The 18168-nt window shown below is 53.4% G+C and overlaps 1 protein-coding gene across 1 annotated transcript in view; it reads left to right on the top strand.

The window, feature by feature from the left end:
- Positions 1 to 18168, top strand: part of MYO18B (myosin XVIIIB) — a 228162-nt gene that overhangs the window by 142227 nt on the left and 67767 nt on the right. Inside the window, exons 34-37 of the mRNA XM_069557022.1 lie at positions 9654 to 9767; positions 10895 to 11011; positions 11766 to 11849; positions 15397 to 15534. Of these exons, the coding sequence (XP_069413123.1) occupies positions 9654 to 9767; positions 10895 to 11011; positions 11766 to 11849; positions 15397 to 15534 (453 nt within the window). The remainder of the gene's footprint in view (positions 1 to 9653; positions 9768 to 10894; positions 11012 to 11765; positions 11850 to 15396; positions 15535 to 18168) is intronic.

Raw genomic sequence — 18168 nt, forward strand, 5'->3', positions numbered from 1 at the left:
GCGGTATCGCTTTCTCACTAAATTACATCCTCTGAATTATCTGAAAACGAGTTACAGACAGGCGATCTCTTTACCCTTATCAAAATTGGAAATTTTAGCATGGATATTCTAACCCAGGGGTCAGCGAACTCAGGCTCACAGGCCAAGTCCAGCCCCTGCTGCCTGATTTTTCATTTTCGTTTTGTTTTGCTTTGTTCTTTTATTACAGCCTGAGAGCTGAGAGAGGTTTGGTTTTAAGTGGCCACATTTAAAGTTAGATAAGTACCTGCATTTACCCTTCCATTTTGCCTCTAGGCCTGCAGAGCCTAAAATACTTCCCAGCTTGCACTTGAAGGAGAACTTTGCTGGCCCCTTATACTGTCTGCTGACTGTTCTGACTTCACCTGTTGTTTCACTCACATTCTTCGTAGCCATTGTTCTCCCTGTCCAGGATCCAGCCTAGACTACGTCACAGTTGCGTTCAGTCTTGTGACACTGTCCATAGAGCCTCTGTCTTTGTATTTTATGACGCTAGAATTTTGGAAGAGTTCAGGCCAGTTGTGTGGTAGAAACTTCCTCCATCTGGGTGACCTAGAATTGGAAGCCGTGTTTTTTATTTCAAAGCTGCTTGGATTTGTGTGGGTCTGAGGGTGTTCCTGGGACACGAGACTTCTGATCTTAAAACCAAAAAAGTTCCAGGTAGACAGGGATGAACCGGTCACCCTAGAGCCAGAGCTTCAAGTCCTAAGTAATTCCGGGGAAGATAAAAGGGCCCTCCCTCTGGGCTCTCCCTAAGACCTTTTGTTCTCAAAAGGTTCCCACAGGTTTAAGGGAGAGGCCGATGAGCCAGATGCTGATTTAAGAGCCATTTCTTGGTTCATCATCTGCTCCTGCGGCTCCTGACCTGCGTTCCCACCCTCCGCCTGTTCCCGTTCCGCACCCCTGCCTCCCCGCCAACCCCGTCTTGCTGTCCTTGGTCCACTGATGCAGATGAGACTGGCTGAGGACACTGCGCGTGGTCACTGGGTCCTTCTCCTTGCTGGTTTCTAACTGCATCACAGTTTAGCCCCTTTGCTGTTGATGGGCATGTAAGTCATCTAGACTTAGAGCCATCATGAACGGCCAGGCAGTGGGTGGCCTCGGGAGGGGGTGTCTGGGGCTCCTATAGCCACACGAGGCGGTGGGCAGCTCGGGGCAGACAGCAGCCCCGCTGAATGGGGCTGATTTAGCAATGCACTGAGCTTGTCTCGCAGCCTCGCTCCCTCGGCGCATGGGTGTGCAGTCCCTGCCGCAAGGCCCAGTGACCCTTCAGAGCCCCTGTCCAGTGGGAAGACAGATGTGGAGGTGCTCAGATGCTATGCTATTTAGGGGAGCACTGGGGAGCTGGAATATCACTAAAAGGGGGGCATGAATGGATGGGGGCAGGGAGGACCTTTTTTGAGTATTTTATCCTGCTTTTTCAAGTTTGTATTTTTTTTTTCCTCTCTCTCTTTGGAGTGTGTTACAAATCCATCATCCCCAGAGGGAAGGCAGGAAGGAAATTCTTGAAGTCTGTTCAGTCATGTAGGACCTGTGCCGTCCTTTGGTCCTGTAATACAAAATTAGAAAGGGCTCCTAAACTCTCAAACAGACTTCAAACAAGTAAAAGGAGACCGGCTTTACTCAGCAGGTGGTAAACACACGACACGGGGCTTACAAGGAAAAGCTGTGTGTTTAAAAGCGACCTCAGGTCACTTCCTGGCTCCAGTCATCATTTCATAGCTGTGTGACCTTGACAAGTTAACTGGAATATCACAAAGGCTCTCTGAGCCTCAGTTTCCTCGTCGGTAAAATGAAGACAAGAGTCAGTATGTGTTGCAAATTAACAGACACGTGGTCAGCATCCACAGAGAGCAGATACCATTATTGCCCTACTCATCATGATGATTGTTACTACTCTGAGATGAGGATGGTAGAAACAGTAAATCCTCAGAGGGCATTTCAGTGCGTTGATAAATGATAGTCCTCTAGCACAATGTAAGGAACGCCATAGAACGTTTAGAATGTACCCAAGTGATTGGAGATCAAGGACACAGAGGACCCACCATACGGTCTTAGGAAATTTCCCTGGAGGCTGCTGTCATCCAGCTTCTGAGCTGGACAGACTGTCGGTGGACCTGACCTGATATTTTTAGTATGTTTGCATTTAATACATTTGTTCTCTATCAGGGCTGTCTATAGTTTGAGATGTTGGTGACTGCCTCCAGGGGAAAGCTTCCTACTAAAGGGTAACTCTTCTGGGCGTGCTGCTGGGCCACCACGGGCCAGGGTGTGTTGAGATTAGCCCGCCAAAGCCACCATTTCTTAGAACACTTCCCATGGCATTTGCTCTGCGGTATTTTTAAATCCTCTGAGTTGTTCAGTCAGACCCAGAAATCCAGGTTCTGACCACTCTGCTGAAATATCAGAATTTTTCCTCTTTCCCTGGCTCATTCTGTGTGTCAAGCCAACTCGTCTCGTAGCTTAATAAGTCCAAAGCAAACATTTTACCTCGGGTATTTAGAGCGGGCAGATGGCGTCGCACGGGAAAGCAATGCTATTCATCGGTTTGTAGTTGATGCCTGTGTGCTGGGAATCTCAATCGCCCTCCCTCCCACTGAATGAGAGGGGTGGGTGTTGGAGAGAGAATGCCTGAGACAGACTCCGCAGCAGAGAAAGGCTGTGTGCAGAGGGGGCTGGTGGTGGCCCAGAAACAGCATGGTTTTTTTTTCTTCAGCTTGGGTTGAGAGTCTCACGGACTTGACTCTGACCTTGGGCAAGTCACTTCCCTGCCCAGGCTGATTTCTCCCCTGCATGGCTGTGGTGGGCTACAGTCGTGATAAACCTCAAGGCCTGCACGGTGTCTGATGTGGTTGGTGTCGAAAAAATCTCATCCTGTCTTCATCTCCCCACTGAATAATAGTGAAGGGGGACTGTCTACACACAGAATAGTAAATACACGGCTGTTACGCTGTCGCAGGGTTTTGGAGGGAGCTACTTGGATCCAACTTTGGGCACAAGCAGCGAATACTGTCACCCAGGTTCCAGGTGTTTACTCTGTGGCTGACTCTACGTATGTATTAGCTCTTCTGACTCCCTCACTCACCTGGTATCTGGGTTCCAGGGAACAACAGCACAGCTCACAGTTCATTAAGCAGAAAAAGGGATGTGACGGGCTGAAATATCTGAAAGGTTCTGAGGCTACGACTGCCTTCAGGCTTGGCTAGGGCTAAGTGCTCCAGTCATGACATCAAGAACGCATCTCGTGCCTCAGCATCTTGAGGTCACCTTTTATTCTTAGGCAGGGGCAGGACGGACACTCCAGGCTTACATCCTGTATCAGAAGAAGCTGTGTCTATAGTCACAGCCAGAATCCTGGTGTCAGTCTTGCTATTGTCCCACAACTAACCCCTGAGGCCAAAGAAGGCGGTGCTCTAACTGGCAAGTCTGAGTCTTGAGCTTCTCCTCTGGGCTCGAGGGAGGGGTGTCAGCCCCATCACAGACATCTGAGGGATGGACATTCTTTGCAGAGAAGATGGGGGTGCCGTGATCCGAAGAGAAGAGAGTAGGCGTGTGCAGTCATATCGCCAGATTCCCGTTCCGGAGCCGGTGTGGGGGGGACCGCTGTTACAGAGGAGTGCAGCTCACCAGCGGCTCGGGCGCGAGAGGAGATGAGCCTCATCCAGTGTGGGAGCGCTCTGGGTGCCTGGGGGCTGCCGAGCACGCAGGGGAGGAGTCTTAGCCCTTGGGAACCTGGTGTCTGGGCTGCCTGACGGCTAAATCGCTTCTCCGCCCCACCCGTCATTTCCCCAGAAACAGCAGTGAGAGTGGTGGCTGACCCGAGCCGAGTGTATTGCTGTCAGGGTTAAGGGAGTGAACGCGGAGCTACGCCTGGCACAGAGCAAGGGCTCGGACGCCTCCCCCACGTGCTCAGCAGCCCCCCAGGCCGCTGTGGCGCTCCCATCCTGGGTGCCGTTGTCCTCCTCTCGCCCTCGAGAGCTCAGGCTTCCAGGGCCTGCAGGGTCCTCCCACACTGTCTAGGAGTCAGGACCTCGCTGCGCCCGCCCAGGCCGGGGCCGCGGCCCCCTGCGTTCCTGCACATGGTGGCCACTGGTCGCGGTCTCCTGGCTCAGCGGCTGGGGAGGAATGGATGCCCTGCCTTGTGCAGGTGCTGGGACGGGTGGCTAATCCAGCAAGTGGGTGGTGGGGTGACTGGACTGCCCTAGGGGGAGAGGAGCTTCTGGCCATTACAAGCATTGTGGTGCTCTGTGCCCATGTACTCTGCACATTATTGTATTGATGTTGCAAGAAGCAAGACTTGAGAGGAGAGAAACCGTGAGCTTGTAGGGAGATCAAGTGGAAGATCAGTCAGTTGGCTGTTTCGCTGAGAGCCTGCTGTGGGTCCCGCCCCTACCCCAGGTCTAGAGGGGGTAGAAATCCTGGGGGCCTTTTCTCCGCCAGCCCTCCCCACCATGGTGGGGTCCTGCCTGGAACCCGGGAAGGCTTATCCACGGGGACGGGTGGTGACTTGGAGCTGATGGGTGTGCTGGCTGCTGCCCCTGGGATGCTCGTTGCCATCGTGACTGTGGGGCTGGCGGTGGGACTCCGGCAACCTTCCAGGGGAGCCGCTGCTCTCTGACCGCTCCACCTGGAACTCCCCCCTCCCCCGGGGAAGACACCTTCAGAGCGGCGGTGGCCACGTTGCAAGCCCGAGGGATCTGATCTCAGCCCTGCCGTGACTTCCTCCCGACTTCATAAAAACATCAGTCACGCAGCCTCAATATGGAAATAATGTGCAGTGAGTTATTCTTTCACTACGTCATCCATAATGGAAAATCAGCCCGAGATGGCCCTGTATTTCTTCCCGCTCCCTAAAGTGTAATAAATTGAAATTTTTAAAGCTCGGCATTAACACAGCTCGTCAGCAGCATCCCTGGGCCTTCCCCGGGGGAGTCCGTGAGCTGGGGTAATTTCCGGTGTTGCCCATCCAGACCCAGTGAAACCTGGGCCTGCTTGACTTGCTTGCCTCTGGGGCCAGCACCCTCCCTCCAGCCATCCCAGTCTTCCAGGAAGCCTAAAAGCCTTCCCTGGGATTGTGGTCCAGGCCCTGCCTCACTGGCCCCATGACCACGGCACCCTGGCCTCTCTGGCACTCTCTTCGCCTCTAAAAGGGGGTTGGAAAGTCCTCACTTCTCAGGCTAGTCAGTGATGAAAGTGAAAGTGAAAGTTGCTCAGTCCTGTCCAACTGTTGGCGACCCCATGGACTATACAATCCATGGAATTCTCCAGGCCAGAACACTGGAATGGGTAGCCTTTCCCTTCTTCAGGGGATCTTCCCAACCCAGGGATCGAACCTGGGTCTCCCGCATTGCAGGAGATTTCTTTACCAGCTGAGCCACTAGGGAGGCCGAGAATACTGGAGTGAGTGGCCTTTCCCTTCTCCAGCGAATCTTACCAACCCAGGAATCAAACTGGGGTCTTGCGCATTGCAGGCAGATTCTTTATCACCTGAGTTATCAGGGAAGCCCAGTGATGAAAGAGACAACAGCAATCTCCACCATTCCTGTTTGGGCATTGCCTCAGCGCCAGGCGCTGTGCTAAGCATGCTTGGGTTTTCACTGATTTATTCTGCAGTGGTCCTGGAATGTGACCAGCCCCATGCTATAGATGAGGAAGCTGAGGCGCGGTGTGCTCAGTGACTGGCTGAAAGGCGGACGGTCCAGGTCTGACCCCACCCACGGTGCACCTGGCGCCTAGAGGGGCCAGCATGGCTTGGTTTCCTGCCGCTTCCCTTCGGTGTGAACTCTTTCCTCCCAGGAAGGCTCTGGTCTCGATGTGTTTCCTCAGTGGACTCAGAATCCGAGTTCTGTCGATCCTCCCTGATCTGTCTCCCTGTCATTCTACAGCCCCACCTGGCTTAGGTCACGTGACAGGACTGAGTGGCTTCTGTGGTCACAGCAAGCCCCTGGGCTATATTCTCTGCAGTTGGAGTGCTCTCTTTATTTTAATCCATCCTGCTCTTTTCAGAGTGTGGCTTTCCATAAGGGGCAGCAGAGTACAATGGTTAAGGGCTTGGGCTCTGGGGTTGAACCAACCAGGTTTCCCTGCTGCTGGCCATGTGCCTGGAAGCGAGCCACTTCACCCCCATGAACCTCTGTTTCCTCCAAGGTCGGCTGGTCCTCACAGCGACACCTTGTCTCCTAGGGACCTCGTGGGGTGTTGAGAAGCCAGGCAGATAGAGGCCAGGTACCGGACACCGTCCCCAGGCAACAGTAGCAGGTGTGCCCACTGATGCCTGAACCATCAGGAGCCAGACAGTCCCCTCTCCAGCCTGACAGGAGCTGACACCGACACCTGCAGCCCCATGTGCTACCCGCGTGCCACCTCTGCCCCTCTGCCTGGGGATGGAGGAGCTGTCTCTTGCCCGGCTTGCTCCAGGGAGCCTGGGGAAAGGAAGGAGCATGTCAGATATGTGTGCATGCTCAGGGGATAAGTCGTGTCCGACTCTGTGTGACCCCGTGGACTGTAGCCTGCCGGGCTCCTCTGTCCATGGGATTCTCCAGGCAAGAATACTGGAGTGGGTTGCCGTTACCTTCCCCAGGATATCTTCCCTACCCAGGGATCAAACCTGTGTCTCCTGCATTGGCAGGTGGATTCTCTATCACTGAGCCACCAGGGGACAGAAAATACAGCCTTCCCTCTGTGGGGTTCTGAGGGCCAGTGGCAGCATGTTGATGAAACCCTCCTTCAGTCAAAGGCGGGGCTCAGCAGATGGGAACTGCGTCATCTGTGGGCTCCACTTACAACGACTCTCCCTTGCTTCCTGGACCTGAGCCGAGCGACTCGGCCTGGCAGGGCCCCTGCCGGACACCTCCTTCCACTGCTAGTTATCTGACATCATCTCCCATGCTGGCCCATCTGCTCCTGCCTGCCCGTTTCTTTTGTTCCTTGTACACCGTCCTGTGTAGACCCTTCCATTTCTCCCCACTTCCTTTCTGACTGAAGCACTCCACCAACCTCTTCCTGAAGGACTACAGCAGCACCCTCTCTGGCTGCCCTGTTGCTAATTTTGTCCACAAAAGTGCATCCTCCCGTGGCAGCCAGAGGGAGATCATGCTGCCTCCCTTAGAGAGTGCGGCTTTCCTGCAGGCTGAAACAGACCTGAACGTGGCACCCTGGCTCACTCCTCAGCATCGCCGCCTCCTGGCCCTCCCTGTGAGGCTGGCCAGCTATCAGTTCAGTTCAGTTCAGTCACTTAGTCGTGTCTGACTTTATGACCCCATGGACTGCAGCATGCCAGGCTTCCCTGTCCATCACCAACTCCCAGAGTTTACTCAAACTCATGTCCATCGCGTTGATGATGCCATCCAACCATCTCATCCTCTGTTGTCCCCTCCCGCCTTTAATCTTTCCCAGCATCAGGGTCTTTTCCAGTGAGACGGTTCTTCGCATCAGGTGGCCAGAGTATTGGAGTTTCAGCTTCAGCATCAGTCCTTCCAATGAACACCCAGGACTGATCTCCTTTAGGATGGACTGGTTGGATCTCCCTTCAGTCCAAGGGACTCTCAAGGGTCTTCTCCAACACCACAGTTCAAAAGCATCAATTCTTTGGTGCTCAGCTTTCTTTATAGGCCAACTCTCACATCCATACATGACTACTGGAAAAACCATAGCTTTGACTAGACGGACTTTTGTTGGTATGACCAGCCATACTGGCTGCCTTTCTGTTCTGCAGCACCAGGCTCCTTGCTGTTCCTGCCTCAGGACCTTTGCACTTCCTGTTGCCTCCATTCAGAGAACCTTCCCACTGAAAGCTCCACCTGGCTATTTCCTTTGCATCTTTTAGGTGTTAGTTGCATCAAGTGCCTCTCCTTAATGAGGCCTCTGAGTTGTGCCTGAATCGAGGACTGGCTTTGCCCTGCCAGCCTGCAGAGGAGCCGTCCACCCCACCACCCCCTGCCCTGCCTTCCCAGAGGCCCTGGAGTCACCTGCTGGGGGGATGAGCCCACGCCTGACTTCTCATTTCCTCTGTCGATTATGCTCTAATATCGCCAATTACCTCCTCTGCTCCACATCATTTTTCTCAGTGTGTCTTAGTCCCTCCCAGTTGCTGAGGGAAATGGGTCACCGCGCCCTCCCCACCCAGCCCAGCACGGGGCCCTACTGCAGAAACACACTTTTCTTACAGCCTTGAGGATGGAGCTTTGGGGAACTGTGGCTGCTGGCAGGGCATGGGGCTGGGATTAGAGGCACTGGGCCAGGAAGCTGCGGGAGGAGGCTGGGGCCTTGGTTTCCCGGCTGTGCGCTGGGGGTATTAGCGGCACCCACCTCCCAGGTCTGCCCTAGGACTGACAGGTGATACTGGAACGAAGGCAGCCTGCCTGCTCCCCAGCTCCAGTGTCGTTACTGTGACGCTAACGTCGGGCTGAGCTCCCCGATGTGCTGAGGAAGATGAGCGTGGTCCCAGGCGGCCTTTCCCCACAGAGACCCCCTTGGCCAGCTGTCCTCGGGGCGTCCTCTGCCCTGGCCCCCCATTTTCCTTACAGTGATCAGTGGGGCCTCTTCGCTGGGTGGTTTCAGGGGGCTGATTGTGTGCATGCCATTTCAGGAGAAGTCTAGCTTGCCTTTTTCTCCCCCTGTCTGTTGGCACCAACCTTAATGTCATTTACTATTTTGGAGGGACCGTGGCCTGGCAGTTGAGGAAGCAAGCTGGTCTGGACGATTCAAGTGGTGTCGTTGCTCCTTGCAGCTGTGTGACTCCAAACAAGGCTCCAGCCCTCTCTGAACCTTAAGTGCTTGCCTTCAGTGATTTATAAGGCAGTTTTCTGCTCAGAGATTGTAGGGTTCAGAAACCGGGGGGATGCTCAATTGCAGAACAGACTTAGGGTTTGTGCACGAATGTGGTTTCTCCAGTGGAAAATGTTTGTCCTCTGGGGCCACAAAGGTCCTTGTACCCACCCCCTTGGCCCCACTCTGCCAGCATAGGGGGCCTGCTGTGTGCAAGTGGACAGAAGAAAAAGAAAGGTCGAGAAAGAGAAACTTGAAGTCAGTGGCTCTTAACCTTCAGGAATCTAGTGAAGTCATGTACCAGGAGGTGCTCACACATAGAATATTTTGCATACCATTTAAAAGGGGGTTCACAATTCTGACTAAAAACATCTGCTTGGCAAGTGCCCACTGAATGAACTATGAGCACCTCCTTTAGGAAGCTTTCCAGGCCCCCATCCTGTGTTTCAGGGTCTTCATGCCCTCCTCCTCCTTGTACCCTCAGAGGGGCTGTCATTACCTGTCCCTTCCTGTGTCCCCCGTGGGAGGGCAGGGGCCACCATGACTGTTCTGTGTGTGCCAAGTGCTGAGTGAGTGGCAGCAAACACCCGCTGAATGGGTGGGGGCTCGCCCCTGGCACTAAATTGGGGGTGGCCTGGCCTTACTTTGTGGGGCAGGGCTTCGTCAGTGTCGAGTGGGCTTGGAACCCAGCCGCCTCTACTGCACACAGCTCTGCTGCCCCCTGTGTGAGTTGAAGAACCGTGAAGATGGGAGGGTCGCCGGCACTCCCCTTCCTGGAAGGGCCGGGGCCAGGCCGGCAGGGAGGGCCGATCAAGGGGGCCACCTCATGAGACCTTTCCCCTCCCCTTTCCCCCTCCTGCCGGGTCCAGCTGGAGCAGAGTGAAGCCAAGTGTGAAGATGCCTTGAAGACCCAGAAGGCGCTGACGGCGGACCTGGAGAACATGCATAGCGAGCTGGAGAGCATGACCCGCAGCAAAAGCCTGGTACCTGTGCCTCCCGGGGCGGGGCCGCCGCGAGCACAGCGGGAGGGCCCGGGGCACGCCCTGTGCTGTGCACGGAGGTCCAGGCGCCCCTCGTAGACCCACTGAGTGCTCGGCACTCGGAGAGTACTGGCAGCTTTCTCCGAGCTGGGCGTGGCCGAGGCGTCGGGGGTGCGTGTGAGGGTCAGCTGTGTGAAGGGAGGCAAGGCGGGCCCGGGGGGCCCAGGGTGCTCAGCCCCGGGGGACACTTCCAGTCTGAGCCTGCCGTTCGCTCAGCACCGGAACCGCAAGAGGGAGCGCAGCCGTCTGTTGTGAGCCCACACCATGCCCGCCACCCCCAGTCACCTGTGGCAGACCCACTGTGCGCTCACCACCCCAGGAGGGCACGTGGCCACTGTTACCGGGCTACTTCAGGTCCAGACTTCCAGGCGGAGCCCGTTTGGACTCACTCCTAAAAGGACCCCAGCCATCTGGGATCTCAGCACTGAACAGGGACAGATGACCATGCATCACAGATCTATTATGCTGGTGAAGACTGGGTGTGGTTTCTGTGCGCCCTCTCTGGGTGTACAGGGTCGGCTTAAATTTATACACAATATGTAAAACCCTAAAGTTTAGGTGGAGCTAGAGAGTTACCAGCAAAAGCTTCTATCTGGCCCTTTTGTCCCAGGTTTGGTTGGTGCTAGATCGAGGGGAACCTGCCCATAAACACTGACACACACTCGTGTACAGGGACGAATGTACACGCTCACATACAAGGTCACAGACGCACCTCCAAATAAAGACCCCTGTAGGTAAAATAAGCGTCTAAGTTTAGCCATAGTTACTGAGATTACTCACGTGTGCACCACGCACACTTCAACTGTATATGCGTAGATTCCTGGGTGGGCTTACAGATCATCCACGCACACATGCTGCACTCATGCAGCCAGCCGCATGCCTGCCTAGTGTGCACACACGTGTGACATGCCCACAGGAGGTGCTGACACAGCTGAGGCCTCCCTTTCAGGTAGATATTCACTCACCCGACACACCCATGGGCAAGCGTCCCTGCTGCTCATCACCCCCTCCCCCCCGCAGACCCTCCCCCGCCCCCTCCTACCTCACCTGCCCTCATCCTGCTCTGCCAGGTGGACGAGCAGCTGTACCGGCTGCAGTTTGAGAGGGCGGACCTCCTGAAGCGCATTGATGAGGACCAGGACGATCTGAACGATCTCATGCAGAAGCACAAGGACCTCATTGCTCAGGTAGTGGCCTTGGGCAGAAGGCGGCTTGGCGGGCGGGCGGGGACAGTGAGCAGGCGACTCAGTCGGGCCACACTCTGGTCTCAGGACCTTGGAGGATAAACCACAAAGGTAAATAGGAATCATGACTCAAACTTACTTTTGTTCAAGATGGACATTTATTTGTTGATTTACAAAAGCAGTAAATTAGTACTCCCAGTATAAATACTGTAAAAGAATAAATACCTGTGGAAAAGAGAAAGCAAGGAGCCCTCCTCCCCTCTGGAATCCTCTCTGGGGATAGTCACATTCAGCCATTTGGCTCAACTCTTTCTTAAGGACTCTCCATTGCCTCATTTAGTCTTCAGACAGACCCTATGTAGAGGGTCTCAGCAGAGACCATCAGCCAATTTTACAGATGGGGACACTGAGGTGCAGAGAGGTTCTGCAGCTTGCTATGACTGGAATCCATGTCTGGAACCCCAGTTACCTGACCTCAAATAGTACTCTTCCCTCCGAATTCTGGCCCTAGTGCCACAGCCGTCTCATTCCATCTGGGCTTTCAGGGCGTGTGATAAGGTGCTGGACAGTTGACCGAAGCTATGGGCTGTGGCGTGGGAATGAACTGCTCTCGCTGAGATCCTGGGGGGATGTGAGGGGCCCTTTAGAACTAGCTGTTGGCATAGACACTCTGTGATGTGCACATATCTGTGGGTGGGAGAACAAGGGACTTCCAGCAGAGCCTGTGGTCTCAAGATGACACTTTTCATCTCACCAGTCTGCTGCTGACATTGGGCAGATCCAGGAACTGCAGCTGCAGCTGGAGGAAGCCAAGAAGGAGAAGAACAAGCTTCAAGAACAAGTATGTGCTCACAGCCGCCATGTGGTGGGGGAGGGCCATGGGAACTGCTGTTCACCCACTCGGTTGTGCACTCAACTTCAGTCACACGGCAGATGAATCGAGGACAGTTCCAGAAGACACACACACCACTGCCCATGCTTGTTCACACCCACAGACACACACACACACACACACACACACCACTGCCCATGCTTGTTCACACCCACAGACACACACACACACACACACACACCACTGCCCATGCTTGTTCACACCCACAGACACGCACACACACACACACACCACTGCCCATGCTTGTTCACACCCACAGACACGCACGCACACACACATACACTACTGCCCATGCTTGTTCACACCCACAGACACGCACACACACACACACACACACACACTACTGCCCATGCTTGTTCACACCCACAGACACGCACACACACACACACACACACACTACTGCCCATGCTTGTTCACACCCACAGACACGCGCACACACACACACACTACTGCCCATGCTTGTTCACACCCATAGACACACACACACCACTGCCCATGCTTGTTCACACCCGTAGACACACGCACACACACACCACTGCCCATGCTTGTTCACACCCATAGACACGCACACACACACACCACTGCCCATGCTTGTTCACACCCGTAGACACGCACACACACACACCACTGCCCATGCTTGTTCACACCCATAGACACACACACTACTGCCCATGCTTGTTCACACCCGTAGACACACACACACACACTACTGCCCATGCTTGTTCACACCCATAGACACACACACACCACTGCCCATGCTTGTTCACACCCGTAGACACGCACGCACACACACACACTACTGCCCATGCTTATTCACACCCGTAGACACACACACACATCACTGCCCATGCTTGTTCACACCCATAGACACACACACACACACCACTGCCCATGCTTGTTCACACGCATACACACACACACACACTACTGCCCATGCTTGTTCACACCCATAGACACACACACACACTACTGCCCATGCTTGTTCACACCCATAGACACACACACACACACCACTGCCCATGCTTGTTCACACCCATAGACACACACACACATCACTGCCCATGCTTGTTCACACCCGTAGACACGCACGCACACACACACACTACTGCCCATGCTTATTCACACCCATAGACACACACACACACATACACCACTGCCCATGCTTGTTCACGCCCATAGATACACACACACACTACTGCCCATGCTTGTTCACACGCATACACACACACACACACCACTGCCCATGCTTGTTCACACCCATAGACACACACACACACTACTGCCCATGCTTGTTCACACCCATAGACACACACACACACACCACTGCCCATGCTTGTTCACACCCATAGACACACACACACATCACTGCCCATGCTTGTTCACACCTGTAGACACGCACGCACACACACACACTACTGCCCATGCTTATTCACACCCATAGACACACACACACACACCACTGCCCATGCTTGTTCACACACACACACACCACTGCCCATGCTTTTTCACACCCATAGACACACATACACACTACTGCCCATGCTTGTTCACACGCATAGACACACACACACACACCACTGCCCATGCTTGTTCACACCCATAGACACACACACACACTACTGCCCATGCTTGTTCACACCCATAGATACACACACACCACTGCCCATGCTTGTTCACACCCATAGACACACAAACACACACACTACTGCCCATGCTTGTTCACACCCATAGACACACACACACACACTACTGCCCATGCTTGTTCACACCTGTAGACACGCAAACGCACACACACATACTACTGCCCATGCTTCTTCACACCCATAGACACACACACACACCACTGCCCATGCTTGTTCACAGCCATAGACACGCACATACACACACACACCACTGCCCATGCTTGTTCACACCCATAGACACGCACACACACATACACACCACTGCACATGCTTGTTCACAGCCATAGACACGCACATACACACACACACCACTGCCCATGCTTGTTCACACCCACAGACACACACACACACACACACCACTGCCCATGCTTGTTCACACCCACAGACACGCACACACACACACACACACTACTGCCCATGCTTGTTCACACCCACAGACACGCACACACACACACACACTACTGCCCATGCTTGTTCACACCCACAGACACGCGCACACACACACACACTACTGCCCATGCTTGTTCACACCCATAGACACACACACACCACTGCCCATGCTTGTTCACACCCGTAGACACGCGCACACACACACCACTGCCCATGCTTGTTCACACCCGTAGACACGCACACACACACACCACTGCCCATGCTTGTTCACACCCGTAGACATGCACACACACACACCACTGCCCATGCTTGTTCACACCCGTAGACACACACACACACACACCACTGCCCATGCTTGTTCACACCCATAGACACACACACTACTGCCCATGCTTGTTCACACCCGTAGATACACACACACACACCACTGCCCATGCTTGTTCACACCCGTAGATACACACACACACACCACTGCCCATGCTTGTTCACACCCGTAGACACGCAAACACACACACACTACTGCCCATGCTTGTTCATACCCGTAGACACACACACACACACACACACACACACACACACACTACTGCCCATGCTTGTTCATACCCGTAGACACACACACACACACACACACACACACACACCACTGCCCATGCTTGTTCACACCCATAGATGCCACACGCAGTGAGGCCTATCAGACATTCAGAGCAGGATTTCTCCTCCTGAGAAGTGGCTCCAAGGAACAGGGCTGGTCAGTGCAAGACAGGATCACCAGCCTCTGTGAAACTTCCTTTTAAGTCCTGATTTCTCCTAAGTTCCCTAAATTCCCCTTATTATCTAGTGAGTTGCTACCATCCATGAAACTCTCAAAGCTCTCTTAGAACCCACGCATGTGCCCACTTAGAGCAGCTGTCAGAGTGACTTGGTTCCAGCAGTCCATGTGGGCATAGAATGACCACAGCAGAACAAAATAACAGCAGGAGTGGCCATTTGCTGGTGCTTATTATGTGCAAGGCATTAATCTCCTCCAGTCTCCATTCATGAGAATGAGTACACAGGCTCAGGGGAGCACACTGGCCTTCCCAGCCTCAGCCAGCTAGCCTGGGGAGCCAGCTTTGGAACTCCAGGATAGCGGCTTGGCTCCCAAACCTACTCTCAGTAGTGTCCTTGATGTGAAAGCTTTGCTGCCCTCAGACCCCAGGGCAAGAGCCGGAGGTAGGAGAAGCACTGGCTAAAGGCCTGAGTGAAAGCTGAAGGCACGGGCAGGGGTGGGGTCCAGGGGCGGGCCCTCAGCCTGGATCTGGCAGTGCCTGCGCGCCTGAGCTGAGAAGGAGCGGTGTGGATGGCCCCGGAGCTGGGTCTGGCCGGAGCCCCTGATCCAGGACTCAGGCTGCCGCGGGGTCAAGCCATCTTGGGTGTGTTCCCAGCTGCAGGTGGCCCAGATGCGCATCGAGTACCTGGAGCAGTCCACCGTGGACCGGGCCATCGTCAGCAGGCAGGAGGCTGTCATCTGTGACCTGGAGAACAAGACAGAGTTCCAGAAAGTGCAAATCAAGAGATTTGAGGTACCAGTTGGCGTGTAAATGTTGCCCAGACCTAGAGCTGTGCGGGCTTTTGTGCCGGCTCCACCCTTCCCCCACCCTTCGTCTGTCCTCCCGTACGCCTCTGTCTGTATCTGTATCACTCACCCACCTCCCATCTGCGTTCCCTCCCTCCCTCCTTCCTTCAGTCTCCCTGGCCCTCTAGCTGCTCATCCACTCGGCCTGTCCGCCTCCTCCATCCGCATCTCTATCCACCGGCGTTGGTCCGTCCATCTTCCCCCTTCCATTTGTTCTACTTCCTTTTTCTTCTTTCTTCGCTTCCTCTCTGCTTTTCTCCCCTTTAGACCTTGATCCCTCTGTCCATCTTTTATCCATTGATCCACTTCTGCCCATCTTCACCCGCCACCCCCCGCTCATCTGCACAGGCGTGGGACACTTCTTTTGTAGCTAGTGTCAGGCTTTGTTTCAGGAGCATGAAAGATAGATGCTGCTTCCCAGAAGCACAGAGCTTTGTAGGAGATGTGGGTGCAGAGTACATCATGAGACACGCTGGGCTGGAAGAAGCACAAGCTGGAATCAGGATTGCCGGGAGAATTATCAATAACCTCAAATATGCAGATGACACCACCCTTATGGCAGAAAGTGAAGAGGAACTAAAAAGCCTCTTGATGAAAGTGATAGAGGAGAGTGAAAAAGTTGGCTTAAAGCACAACATTCAGAAAACGAAGATCATGGCATCTGGTCCCATCACTTCATGGGAAAAAGATGGGGGAACAGTAGAAACAGTGTCAGACTTTATTTTTGGGGGCTCCAAAATCACTGCAGATGGTGACTGCAGCCATGAAATTAAAAGATGCTTACTCCTTGGAAGGAAAGTTATGACCAACCTAGATAGCATATTCAAAAGCAGAGACATTACTTTGCCAACAAAGGTCCGTCTAGTCAAGGCTATGGTTTTTCCAGTGGTCATATATGGATGTGAGAGTTGGACTGTGAAGAAAGCTGAGTGCCGAAGAACTGATGCTTTTGAACTGTGGTGTTGGAGAAGACTCTTGAGAGTCCCTTGGACTGCAAGGAGATCCAACCAGACCAGTCTAAAGGAGATCAGTCCTGGGATTTCTTTGGAAGGAATGATGCTAAAGCTAAAACTCCAATACTTTGGCCACCTCATGTGAAGAGTTGACTCATTGGAAAAGACTCTGATGCTGGGAGGGATTGGGGGCAGGAGGAGAAGGGGACGACAGAGGATGAGATGCCTGGATGGCATCACCGACTCGATGGATATGAGTCTGAGTGAACTCCGGGAGTTGGTGATGGACAGGGAGGCCTGGTGTACTGCAATTCATGGGGTCGCAAACAGTCAGACACGACTGAGCAACTGAACTGAACTGAAACACCCATAATAAGGAGAGAGGTCTGTGAGGCTTGAAGGATGGAAGTCTTTTCAGGCTAGGGAATCAGGGACGTTTCCAGGCGGATGTTTCCAGGACTTGGATGGGCAGTGGTGGGGTTCAGTGACTGTCTTCACTGTTAGCTCTGTACACCAATGGCATGGGACATTTACAGAGGCCATCACCACTGCCAGAACCTTCTACATCAGCTGCTCCACTTGATGTTCATCACAGCCCCTGGGGCAGGTGGGAGAGAATGAGAAGATGGACCCAGAAAGGTCGAGTCATTCAAGATAAAGCAGGTAGCATCAAGGATAAGAAAAGACTGACTCCTGACCTTTGCTCCGTTCTGATCTCAGGTTCTCATCTCCTATGGCTAGCTGGCTCCCCCACAGGGTGACCGTGTGTTTGGTCAATGGAAGGCTACTCTTCTCACTCTGAAACATTTTCTCCTGACCCTCTGTTGGGCATCTGGTCTCTAGGAAAGCTGCTCTGGATGAAGACCAGAGAAAAACTTTCTGCCTTGACCCTCCATGGTTCTCAGAATTGCTCACGGGATTCCTCAGGGCATAATTGTCTCTGCAGACCTCCATGGAACTCTGATCTATGATATTTTAAATGACTAAATATGTAATGTTGAACTGCATCACATATAATTTTTTGCTTGATTCTAGCAGCAGCAGAGAAAAAAAACCATGGTAGAATAACTTGAAACGGCAGATTCTATCTCCAGACTCACCTTTCCTCTGACATCACTGTTGGAATTTAGCAGAGCCCTAGGTCCTGGAGATGGGAGACCCTGGGGACACAGTTTGAGCACTCTTCTTATGACCCTCTTGTTGCCCTTTGAAACTGTTACTAAACTCCAGCTGAATGGGAAAAGAGGAAACAAGTTGTGAAGCTTTCCTTTCAGACCATCATTCAGACTCTGATCTGGAAAGGGGTTCAGAATCCTTAGCAGGGACCTAAAATCTTCACACAGGCTCCATTTTATATCAACACTCGAGTATTTGCCCACCAGAATCGATTGGTTCCAGACTTGTTGGCCATGAATTTTGCAGCCCCCGCTGTTGGGTTAAGGTCTTTAGTGATGCCCACAGCTCTTTTCTCTCTCTTCATAGTTTCATCGTGTCCTTCTGGCTTTTCCACACACACACACACACACACACACACACACACACACAAAGAAGAATGCCATAAAGTAGGAGAGCTGAGGCTCATGGGAGATGACTTGCTCAAACCTCGTTTTACAAATCAGGAAACAGAA

Source organism: Ovis canadensis, chromosome 17, assembly GCF_042477335.2.
Source record: "Ovis canadensis isolate MfBH-ARS-UI-01 breed Bighorn chromosome 17, ARS-UI_OviCan_v2, whole genome shotgun sequence".
Taxonomy (NCBI): Eukaryota; Metazoa; Chordata; class Mammalia; order Artiodactyla; family Bovidae; genus Ovis; species Ovis canadensis.